This window comes from Periophthalmus magnuspinnatus, chromosome 13 (assembly GCF_009829125.3).
Source record: "Periophthalmus magnuspinnatus isolate fPerMag1 chromosome 13, fPerMag1.2.pri, whole genome shotgun sequence".
In the NCBI taxonomy this organism is placed as follows: Eukaryota; Metazoa; Chordata; class Actinopteri; order Gobiiformes; family Gobiidae; genus Periophthalmus; species Periophthalmus magnuspinnatus.
In genome coordinates, this window is record NC_047138.1 from 28,855,575 (window position 1) to 28,867,910 (window position 12,336).

A 12,336-nucleotide genomic window follows, 5' to 3' on the forward strand; every position below is an offset into this window, starting at 1 on the left:
CAGGCTGGTTTCTTTTGCTGTTTAAGGTGTGATTTGAACGTGAACAGTGGTACATTTTCTCATTATACCAACAGGTTGTGAGTTTGTGTGTCGTGTAATGTGCTGATGATTGTGCCAGTCCAGGGTGTTGTAGATTAAACTGTAGTAGTTTATTTACATCAGTACAGGACCCAGCCAGGTCTGTCATGAAAAACACTATATTGAGTTATCGTTCAATACATGACAGATAGAACAATAGCTTTTAAGGGTCATTATTTATTGTGGGGACTTTTTTCTTTGCACTAGTTGAACATTTTGTTGTTTTTCTGTTCTTCGATTAAAATTTGAGCTGTAGACGATTGAATAAATAACTAATTATAGATATAAACTTACTACTAAGAGTTTCATTCTGCTGTTTATTTATTGCAGTTCATGTTTTTTAATCCTAGTGTACATTTAAAATATTTTTTTGTTCATACTCCTATGTTAGGATTATTGTGTCAGTGGCATAAATTAGTATCAGTTTTATTGTTTATCTTATATTTTTTAGCTAGTTCAGTGTGTTAACGTGACAGGCCTAGACCCAGCACATTCCAGTCTAGTCCAGTCCAGTCTGGCTATGCTTCCGTTGTAGGGAGTATTATACCTCTGATAACACATGTATGGAACTTGTTCGTTATCTATAAGTAGGCTATTCAATACAGATGACAAAATTCTCATAAAAATAATATTACAAGGTGGTTTTGGGTATAGTTTATTGATTCATTTTACAGTTGACATTTGTGTAAAAACATTTAAAAGCCAGTTGTCTTATTGTATTGATAAAAAAGTCAGAACAAAGCTTGGTGTTTTTAATTAACTGAAAAAAACAACAACAAAAAAAAACAAAAAAAAACAAAAAACAGTGGGGTTTATTTAAAGTACTCGCTGGTTAAAAATAATCAAATGGGAAGTTCCCTGTGAACCTTGTGTTTGCTGGTGTTAGAGACTTAAATGAACCAAAGACAGAAGAGAGGCTACAGCACGGGTCTATTTGTTTACACAGAAAACAAAGTGGAACTAAATACGAAATCTTTTTTTTTTTTTTTTTTCACTAGTAAACTGTGTATATGGTGTTCTGAATGGCATCCCCAGTCATTTTTGGGAAACTTAAGGATAAATGAGGTACATTTGCAGCTTTGTGTTCAAAAACATCTTAATCCAAGTGTGTGCTGTTCCCTGTGGCCACTGAAATTCCAAGTACTATGTAACATCACACAAGACTGCCTGTAGTACAGCCAGGTGTTTCTGACTACAAACACCTGGCTTTAGGGGCGGAGTTTGGAGTCCGGATACCTGTTTGACCAATCACACTGTTCCATGAACACATGCATAGGTGTGACCAGGAGGGGGGAACTTCTGCTTCCAGTCTTTTATGTTTTTAGTTTGTTTGGGTGTTTTTTTGTATCTCTTGCCTACAACCTTCAGAATTAAGTGTTTTTAGGTAGTTTACATTATTGACAGTGATCTTTTTTTTTTTCTTTTTCTCATCGTTTTATGGACTTTGTTCTGCTTAACGATATGTATTGGCGTCTCACTTCCTGTTTTGTGGATACGTTATACTCTGGACGTGCTTTTACAACTGAATACACCTGAATACACTGAATGACCGTCAGATGGATTACAACCAGATTGGATCAGATGAGCTGCCAACAAACACACCCCAAAGTTATGGAGAAATGAGGGAAGCGAGGGAAGGGGGAGGCAACAGATTGTGGCCCTTTTATTTACCCCATGAATTCCCGCAGGTACTTCTAAGAACCATATACATACCTCCTCCTAAAGCAAATCCTGCCACTGCAACAAGCACCGTAGTTGACCCGGTGCTTAAACTGAAGCGCCAAATTTTGTACTTGGTGATTTTACCCTTGTGCGTTTGAAAAACTTGCCCAACCAGGAAGGAAAACACCTTGGACCTTTGTTATATAAGAGTTTAGGGGGCTCACAAATCTATGCACTTGCCTCCATTGGGTTCTGCAGACCATAGCAGCGTGCGTCTCTTCCCTACATATAAGACTGTCTTAGAAAGGAAAAGGCCCAGAAAAAAGAGGTGAAAGTCTGATCTGATGGCTTTGTTGCATGTCTGATTCTTTGAAGGACTCCTGTGACAATATGGACTTGGTAAGAACAACCACACTTTAACAAAATGTGATACAAAAATGAACCAAGACCAAAGTTTATCCAAATAACAAACCTTGGATGTCAGGAACAGTGAAACATAGTTTGAAGAAGAAAAAAGTGTCCTTAAACTCAGATGATTCTTCAACCAAATCAACCAAATGAGAAGTTAAAATAGAAACCTTCAGGGCTAAACAAAGGTAAAGATTCAAAGTGGAAACCAAATTGGCACCAAAATCTTGGTTCAGGCTGAACACGCTGAAGGAAATTGCGGGAGTCCACCGGCCTAAAAACAGTACCATTATTATGGAGGGCTGAGCTGTTCTCCACTCAGTGACTGCAGAAGGCCAGGTCTATCACTAGGGACGCCACTCACCTGCAAACTCCAGCTTCATCACTTTGGACAACGCTATGTGGTCCCTCAGGGGAAAACCTAACACTACAGGGAAAGCTTTGCTCCGGCAGCAAAGTTCCCTCCAATGGAGCTGTCTTAAAGCCCTACTTAAAACCTGCATGAGTTTAATATCAAAGTGGTTCCCAAACGGGTACAGATGACCTGGGGGTATGCAAACACTAGTATTTGGAATGATTTATGACTTAAGAGAAAGGTGGCACTGAATTAAATGGTATTTGGATGTAAAATAGTCTTTGTAGTACATTTTCATCCTTAATGTTTCTGTAGGATAATTTTTCCATTAATTAAAACAAGACAAGCTTCATAACTCAGCTCTAAAAGTCAAATCTATTTGTTTTGAACAGTCTTGAACTATTACAGGTGCTGTACGTGATTTTTATTGTCTTAAAAACGTGAAACACAGAACTGGTTCAGTGGTCCTCATTTAACTTATCCATTCAGAACATCCTAATTACTCACCATGGTGAGTTTATAAGCACTGTTCACAATTGTAGTTTTGCTGTCTCAGTAACACTGACAACAACTAGCATGCTAACAGAGTACCAGCCTTACTTTCTGGTTTGTTGCTGATGGTAACACGTTATAATTGGATCCAGACGTAAAAACAGCTCTTACGTTCAAAATGAGACCGCTGTGTGCCAATATATCTGAGTGTGGAAAGACAACTTTTACTTTATTACATGAAAACTGTGTACTGCCCTGGCCCTGTAAAGTACATATGACAGGTTGGACTGCTCATTTCACTATGTAGTTGTTTAGTTTTAGAACTTTGTGCTTTGTGCTTCCTGTATTTTTGTACTTTTCTTCTCAACCTTTTGCCACTTAACTGATTTAAAACTATGATAAATATTCACCACATACAGGTACTATCTCACAATATCAAGTAAGTACAAAAATATGAAAACCTGTCATTTGCACTCTAAGTATGTGTGCTGTAGCCTCTCTAGCGCCATCTGCTGTTACACCACGAGGGGCATGTCCTCCAGATCTTGGGGCAGATCGCACTCTGTGGGCTCGGAGCTATACATTAGTGGCTTTTCCTCTGGACTGACCCCCGCTCCCTCCTCCTCCTCCTCTTCATCCTCCTCTTCCTCTCGGATCTCTCCTAACTCCTCCTCCTCCTCTCTCTCCTCCTCGCCCTCGCATGTCTTCATCTCCTCCATCATTACACTGGTGTCACACGGCCCCACCAGACCGCCCTCACTCTCCATCGTGGCCGCGGCGTTCGCCCAGTATTCTGCGCTCCCAGATAAGTTGAGGTTTGAACGAGAGTTTCGGGGAATGTACACTCTCCTCTGCAGATGACACACCTTGAGTCGAAACAGAAAAAGCAAATACAGAGGTGGGGATTTTTTTTTTATGACAAATAGATTTTTTTTTAACCAACTGCAAAATAAAAGAAAAATATAAACCCTGTGAACTGGACAAAAAAGTTGTAGGAGTGAAAACGTCTTTGCTGCTCATCCAAGTCACTTCTGCTCTAGGCAGGTTACGGACAGACACTGTCTTATATCTATCTGAAGGCAGGAGCTGGACGACTGAGGGATTAAACGGATAACCAGCTGAAATCAATGATCCATAAGCTTTGCTGATTGATTTTATTTTGTAATATTCTAGTTAAATTTGATCCCATTGTCAAGAAGACAAGCCTGTAACGTCATGACAGAACGGTCCTGTGTTGAATATTCAATGTATTTATAAATATTAGCATAATTCCCCCTTTTTTAACCTCCTGAGACCTGAGCTCTTGCTTGGCATGCTTTATTCATTTCTCTTTGTTTTTACATCCATCAGGTCCCAATCAGCCCAAATAACAAAGAATTGTCTTTTTACATTATGTAGTTTTTGAGAAAAATGATGTCGACACATGAGGACATTCGTTCTACGTTTTAATCATTTTGATAGAACATTTGAATAATTTGCAAAAACTTTTATGTGCCTGAACAAAGCAACATTTGTCCTGAGTGTAAAAACAGTTGTGCCTCTTGGAAAAATGTGGCTCATTTGAAGTGCTGCTAAGAGGTGCAGGAAGACATATGCCTTTACAAAAAAAAAAAGAAAAAATATTCTGAACATTCTAAACTCTTAAAAATATTCACAATTGAACATTTTTACATTGTTTCTGTTCTTGTATGCTTGTTCTTCTAAAAATTTGCATTGTGGCCTAGACAACCCAAAATGTGTTGTCCACATATGTGGACGCCAGGTTTCAGGAGGTTAAAGGTGCTTTATGTAAATGTTGTAATGTGCGACTTTAAACGTTACTATATTGCATTCATATTGAAATGCATTCTTATGGTGAGCAAGGTCGCCTCTCAGGTGTGAGATCTGACGTGTAGGTTAACCTACAGCCTAGCAGTGTCATTTGCTTGTGTCCATGGATTTTTACATTAGATGCCATACTGTGGAATGGTGATAAACAGGTGGCGAACCCCTCCCCAAAAAATTGCTAATTAAATGTTTTTAATTTTATTTTCTAACCATTTTAATTATGTAAAACTTGCTTTTATGAGCACTTAAACATGCACAGCAGTGTGCACTCATTAGCTTACTCAAAGTTTCATTTTCAAATTGATTTGCACGTCTACTCAACATACATATCAATTCAGAATGACACAAAGGTCAAAGAGAAAAAAGATGATGTATTTAGAATATTTCCTCTCACCTGACAGGCCAGAATGATCACTGTGAACAGCAGACATACGATGAGTCCTCCTGCAGAGCCAATCGCGATCAAACCCATCTGATTATCAATGAGGCACTCTGCTCCAGTCCCGTTGCGTTCCTGTGGGGTGGTAGAGGTCACAGAGCTTGTGTTCAGGTCAGAGCTCTCTGTGGTGGTGGTCTGCTCAGGAGAGGAGGTTTCAGCCCAACTCAGAGACAGAAGACAGAGGAGCAGACAGAGAAGAGGAGGCAGTCCAGACAGGTCCATGGTTCAGGGTCTGATCTGAAAAAAGACATAAAAGATATGTGCACAAATTAACTCTTGTGAGCTTTAAACCATGTTATAATGTTGCTACCTAAAATCATACCTGGTCGTATTTTGTTTCATTCACACATGATTAACACTTTATCATTAGTCTGTCTACATCTCCAATGCTCTGTATCACCTTGCGATGTCATGAAGTGGTATAGTTTTCAAGTTAACAGCCCCTTTTACCTTTTGTTCAGTAGAGATTGGCAATTCCAGGGCTGAAATCATCCACCTTCACTTGAATCATTTGGATGGAGTTTAAAAACATAGTTGAGCACTTCCTGTATTACCACATGACATCACAAGGTGGAACAGTGTTTTCTGTTTGAGAGAAGAACTCAGCCTAAATACGCAGGGTTTGTGTTTATTGTGTGAATGAAACAAAGCAAAACTCCAGGTCTGTTTGTGACAAGGACACAGCATTATAACATAGATCAGAAAACAGCGTAACATGGGCTCTTTAAAGAATTATAACTTGCAGTACATCTGTTAAGAACTGTATTATCGATATTATTATTTTAATTATTAATTCGTATTACTTATTATATCTCTGTTTAAAAAAAAAACAAAACACATACATTCCTTTCATTTGCAATTCACAGTAAAAACCTGAGATGAAACCCAGATTAAGCAAGGTTAATTTCAATCAGTTTTCATTAAAAGACATTTCCGTTTGATGGGAGAGTCTGGGCGTTACTGCAATATGTTTAGTTTGTTGCAATATTGCGTCAGCCAATATCATTTTGCAATTACGTCTGTGTACACTGGTGTATGAATGTGCGTGTGAATGGGTTAGTGGTTCCTACTTTGAGTGTGTTGAAGGTGGAAAAGCGCGATAAACATGTGACCATTTACCATGTATTTTGCAGCCCTAGTATCTCTACCAGTGTACCCTTTTAAAAGTACAGTACGGTACAGTTTTTCACTCGTTTCAACATTTAAAACATATAAAACTCACCTTAAGTTGCCCGGTCGGTCTCTTTTGAGTGCGCAGAGTGATGAGACGAATTTCAGACTGTGAGTGTTTCTTCTCAGCGTATTTTAGGTTGAGCGTTGAAACCACGCAGTCTCACGACCTAAAACAAGACGCATATATCAATCAGTTATATTTACCTTCACCCCCATCAGAACCATTATGTCTCTATTGAACTAAATAAAACTGTTTGTAATGTTTCCACCCATCAAAACTGTTCTGGATTACTTAATGTTGAGGACAAGGTTTTGCTTTGCACCTTGCAGAGCACAAAGTACGTGCTTATATTTTCATTGTTTAGAAATGACTCTGGTCTGCAGATCTATAGCATGGGTAGGCCTGGTTTAGATCTGGTTTGGTCTTTTATGACTGAAGTGGAATTAGTTTAGTTCTTGCTGAGACAGTTGGTTTAGACCCAGTTTAGTCCTGATTTAGACCTGGTTTAGACAAAGTTTGCTTAATTAGTTCTGAACCATAGTTTTGACCTTGTATAGTCCTGGTAGAGACCTGGTTTTGTTTTGTTTTTAACCTGGTTTGGGCCTGGTTTAGTTTGCTTTAGTCTTGGTTTACACCTTTTTTAAAATTCCTGATTGAGACCTTGTTTTGTACTGGTTTCAACCTGGTTTAGTCCTGGTTCAGTCTTGGTTTAGACCAATTTTTGTTGCTGTTTAGTCCTGGATCATGTTTAATCTGCTAGAGACGTGGTTTGGTTTTGGTTTTAACCTCATTTAGACCTGGTTTGGTCCTGGTTTGGTCCTGGTTTGGTCCTGGTTTGGTCCTGGTTTGGTCCTGGTTTGGTCCTGGTTTGGTCCTGGTTTGGTCCTGGTTTGGTCCTGGTTTGGTCCTGGTTTGAAACTTGCTTAGTCCTGGTTTAGACCCTGTTTAGTGAACACAGTTTTGTCCTGGACTGCTTTTAATTGTCCCTTTTTAATTTCAGTTTAATCCTCGTTTTGTCCTGGGAATACTTTTTTATTGGGAGTCATTTAACTCCATTTTTATCTTTTTAGAAAGGCTTAGAACACAATGTAATTCTCAAAGTCATCCTGTCTATGGCTTTCAGAATGATGAAAAATCAGACCATTACTATAGCAATTAACACTTTAAAACTAAATTTTCTATCTTTTGAATGGTGTAAAGTTCTCAAAATGTCACCTATAACAGGATGCCATGAATATTGTCCAGGTGTAACTTCTTGAACTTAAGCTAACCACCTCCCCTTTTGTGTTTTTGTTTCTGCAGATTCAAAACTGGACAAATTAACGGCGACCTTCTCATCTACCATGTCCTCCTCACTTTAAAACCATACTACGCCAAACCCTACGAGATCGTGGTGGACTTAACTCACGTCGGCCCTAGCAACCGCTTCAAAACTGACTTCCTGTCCAAGTGGTTCGTTGTGTTCCCTGGTTTTGCGTATGAAAACGTGGCGGCCGTGTACGTTTATAACTGCAACACTTGGGTGAGGGAGTACACCAAGTATCACGAGAGACTGCTGACGGGGTTGAAGGGGAGTAAGAAGTTGCAGTTTATAGATTCACCGGCAAAATTGGCAGAACACATAGAGCCAGATCAACAAAAGCTCCCTGCAGCCACTCTGACGCTGGAGGAAGACCTGAAAGTGTTCCACAACGCACTCAAGCTAGCGCACAAAGACACCAAAGTTTCCATTAAAGTGAGTGACAATGTACAGCTGCAATAATTATAAAAGCGAATAAAATAAGACAGATATAGACAATTTCTAAACATTATTCTTATCTGGACGATACAGACTTTAAAAATGAGACTAAAATGTTGGTTACAGCTTGGTAACTATTTCAATTTTGTAACTTTTAAAGCATTAATAGTTTTATATTGATGTTGAGAATTTGGTTTAGTTTGCACAAATCTGACTCTGACTACCAAAGCTTAAAGGGGTACTGCGTAACCTTTCTGCTTGTCTGTTGTTATCGCTTTGCCTGGTTGCTTCACAATATGACATTAAACATATTCATTTCCATGGAGACAAGTAGGTGACGGCGCCAAGTGAAGTTACAGGTCAGGTTTGTGGAGAGGCGACCCCGCTCACTGTTATACATGTTTTTCAGGACAATCTAAAGCAAGTAAAACTCATCTTAATGTTAATAAATGCAGGAATTTAATGCCATACTAAAGAACTTTCCAGTAAAAAGTAATTATACACATGTACGCAATGATAAGTAGGGATGCACAGGTCCAGCTTTTTCATCCGATATTAACCGACACTAGTGCAGAGACTGAAAATGACATTTATTTTCTTAAAACTAAAGTAAAGTAAAACAGAACTTATTGAAATGTGTTGTGTAATTGGTATCCATTTTTGAAATAACCATAGAACAACTGTATAGATACAAATTCAAACATTAGACTGAGACTTTCTGGGTTACCTACAACCAGCAAAATTTTCAGTATCGCCATAGATATCCAATACCAGTATCTGATTGGTGCAAAAATTTTAGGTATCTGTACTTTACTTAGGTACAAGTGGGTACTTTTTACTTCACTACATTTGAGAGCAGGTATCTGTACTTTCTACTCCATTACATTTTTGAAAAGGGCTGAAAAGTTAAAGTATTTCTTATCATAGACCTGCTGCAAAGGCTGATGATTTCTTTTTAACACATTCAAAATTTGAGCAAACAAAAATATACAAATAAAAACGGATGAGGAAAAACAGTTGATTCAGCTGTTTCTGTTGAGCAAAATTCAGCACAAATCTTTATCAAAATCACTACATTTGAAGCTTTATTACATCTCAAAATCTGCACGAGTACTTTTACTTTTTACTCTTTAAGTACATTTTTAGATTTTTTGTTTTTATTCTTTCACTTGAGTATTTTTTTTCTACTCCAGTATCTGTACTTTTACTTAAGTAACAGAATGGAGTGCTTCTTCCCCCACTGTAGGCTTTATTTGCTTTAACAGCGTGATCCTAGCCAGCCTCTTGAGTCTAAACTGTCTCCTCCCGTCTCAGGTGGGCTCCACGGCTGTCCAGGTGACTTCGGCCGAGCGCACCCGCGTCCTGGGGCAGCCCGTGTTCCTGAATGACGTTTATTATGCCTCAGAGATAGAGGAGATCTGTTTGGTGGACGAGAGCCAATTCACTCTGACCATGGCCAACCAGGGCACGCCTTTGACCTTCATGCACCAGGAGTGTGACGCCATAGTGCAGTCCATCATCCACATTCGGACCCGATGGGAACTGTCTCAGCCCGATTCCATCCCACAGCACACCAAGATCAGACCCAAAGACGTGCCGGGGACTCTGCTCAACATCGCACTGCTCAACCTGGGTAGCTCTGACCCCAGCCTCAGGTCAGTGTGGGCGAGTGTTAGTCCCAAAATACTGAAATATCCCATTTTGAAACCACAATCAAACAATAGACTGTGGCCATGTGGGCTTAGACAGTTGTGCTACAGATCAACGCCATTTTGTTTCATTTTTTCTTAATCTTTATTTATACAGAGGAACCCAATGAGAGCACTTGGTCTTTTTCATGGGTGTCCTATTTAAAATACAATACAAGCAGAAAAACAAACAAAACAAACAAGTATACATGTCTATATAAAACATTAAAAGCAGGAGCAGGTGTGTGTATAAAAGTTTGGTACCAGATTATTAAATTGCGATTGTGGCACCAATTTATCCAGTTTTGCTTTTCCTTGGTGTATGTTCCATTTTTGTGAAGCAAAATGGCTAAAAGCTTTTTTCCTGTCTCAGTTCTGGTGCAGCTAGTTCTTAGTCTTATGGAGTCATGTGATCTGGTATTAAATGTCCAGTATCAATGAGTAAGAAGCAGGTGAGGTATTCTGGCAGTTTTTGAAGTAGTCCCTTCCAGATACATTTCATACAGTGCTGTTCTCTTCTAACAGACAATGATGGCCAACCCACTTTTTTATAGAGAAACTGATGGGTTTAAATCCATCACCTGTAATGAAATGAAGGGCAAAGTGAAATAGTAGATCCAGCAGTTTCAAACTATTCAAGAAAGATCACATTTTGTCCTATTTATGTTTTGGGTTTGTTGGGATATTGGATTTTTTATTTAATACAGATACTCTCTAGTTACTCTAGATACAGATACTCTAGTTTCAATACCAGTTTTAGTCTCGATTAGTGGTGTGTAGGCCTGTCCTGATAACACGTTTTCAAATTCGATATATCACTGAAATGAATATGGATGACAAACGATAATATTGAAACTAATTTATGCCACTGACACAATAAGCCAAGCACAGATTTAAACCACAAAAACTATTCTAAATCCACGATATTGTTAAAATGAAACACTTAAGTTGTTAGTTTGCATCTGTAATGAGTCGTGGAAGTTATTAAGTCAGTCTTTTATGGCTTGAATCTTATCTATAGTAAAAAAAATAATAATAATAACCAAAAAATTTTCAGTAGTGCAAAGCAAAAGTTTTAATGTAGCGGGATCAGTATTTCTTGTGTGTACTAACTCAAACTGAACAGGTTAAAAAAACACTGGGCCTGGTCAATTTCCATCTACAGAAAAAATATCAAAATTGATACGCTGAAGCTTTGCAAAATTAGAACATCCAGTATGTTGTTTATAATAAGGAAACTGCAAGGCTGCAAAATGAATCTGAAAAATAAGCAAGACAAATGTGCTGTGTCATCTTCCACCCAAAAGCCTGAGAAGATATTTCTGGACTTTTGTGTTGACGTTTACAGCCAGGCATGTTTTAGCACTTTTTATTCTACGTATCCACACTACAGTTTTTGAACCACTGAGGTATCTTTATATGAGTTTGTTTGAAAAGGGACATTGCACATTAACAAAAGTGGTGGTAGTCACATTTTTATATAACACTTTTCGACCTTCAAGGCAGTCAAAGCACTTTACATCAAGGAGCCACTCACATATTCACACACACATTCATACACCAGTGTACACAGACACTAACAAACACTAACCGCCAACCTTGGGATCAGTGGACAAACGCTCACATCAAACTGTTGAAATGTGCCCGAGTTGGCTGATTTTTAGCTCATTTCCATCACTAGTCTCTTTGCCAGATGTGAAAGGGCGGCCAAAATGTGTATACAGGTAAAAGTCACACATCAAAATGACAAAATATACAATAAAAATTACAAATGCATTAAATATAACCAGTTCCCTCACATCTGTGCTGTGGGTAAGACGATAAAGATTCTATTGTTTTACATCAGTATTTCCCTTTTTCTCCCTCTGCTGATCTGTGGCCCCATAACCTGCTGTTCACTCTGACCTGAACTTTAACATAAAGCTATTTAAAGGGCCCATATTGCACTATTTTCTGATCTATGTTATAATGTTGTTTCCTCATCACAAACAGACCTGGAGTTGTGTTTTGTTTCATTCACACATTTAACACACAAACCCTGCATATTTAGGCTGAGTTCTTCTCTCAAACTGAAAACACTCTGTTCCATTCTGTTCACTACTCATTTAGACTCATAAAGATTTAATAAAGATTCTATTATTTTACACGAGTATTTTAAAATGTCTGTTATTCTCCCTTTGCAGATCTGCAGCCTATAATCTCTTGTGCGCTCTGACCTGTACGTTTAACCTGAAAATCGAGGGCCAGCTGCTGGAGACCTCAGGCCTCTGTATCCCGGCCAACAACACCCTCTTCATTGTCTCCATCAGCAAAACGCTCGCCGCCAACGAACCGCACCTCACACTGGAGTTTCTGGAGGAGTGCATCTCCGGATTCAGCAAATCAAGTAATGTTTTAGATTTAATATTGTTTTTTTTTTTTTAATTTGAAGGTCCTGGACTGAGAAGCTAGAAATTAAAGAGGGGGTATTATACA

The 12,336-nt window shown here is 38.6% G+C and overlaps 2 protein-coding genes across 4 annotated transcripts in view; one reads left to right on the forward strand and one right to left on the reverse strand.

The window, feature by feature from the left end:
* Nucleotides 1–12,336, forward strand: part of nf1a (neurofibromin 1a) — a 104,639-nt gene that overhangs the window by 68,319 nt on the left and 23,984 nt on the right. For all 3 annotated transcript variants that reach the window (XM_033977280.2, XM_055225776.1, XM_033977281.2), the window contains 3 exons: nucleotides 7,738–8,170; nucleotides 9,488–9,828; nucleotides 12,045–12,247. In XM_033977280.2, coding sequence (XP_033833171.1) covers nucleotides 7,738–8,170; nucleotides 9,488–9,828; nucleotides 12,045–12,247 — 977 coding nt within the window. The remainder of the gene's footprint in view (nucleotides 1–7,737; nucleotides 8,171–9,487; nucleotides 9,829–12,044; nucleotides 12,248–12,336) is intronic.
* Nucleotides 1,302–6,534, reverse strand: LOC129456708 (uncharacterized). The gene is made up of 3 exons (XM_055225784.1): nucleotides 6,484–6,534; nucleotides 5,217–5,498; nucleotides 1,302–3,861 (listed from the first exon to the last, which is right to left on the reverse strand). The coding sequence occupies exons 2-3, from the start codon at nucleotides 5,481–5,483 to the stop codon at nucleotides 3,511–3,513; spliced, it is 618 nt and encodes a 205-aa protein (XP_055081759.1). The 5' UTR covers nucleotides 5,484–5,498; nucleotides 6,484–6,534; the 3' UTR covers nucleotides 1,302–3,510.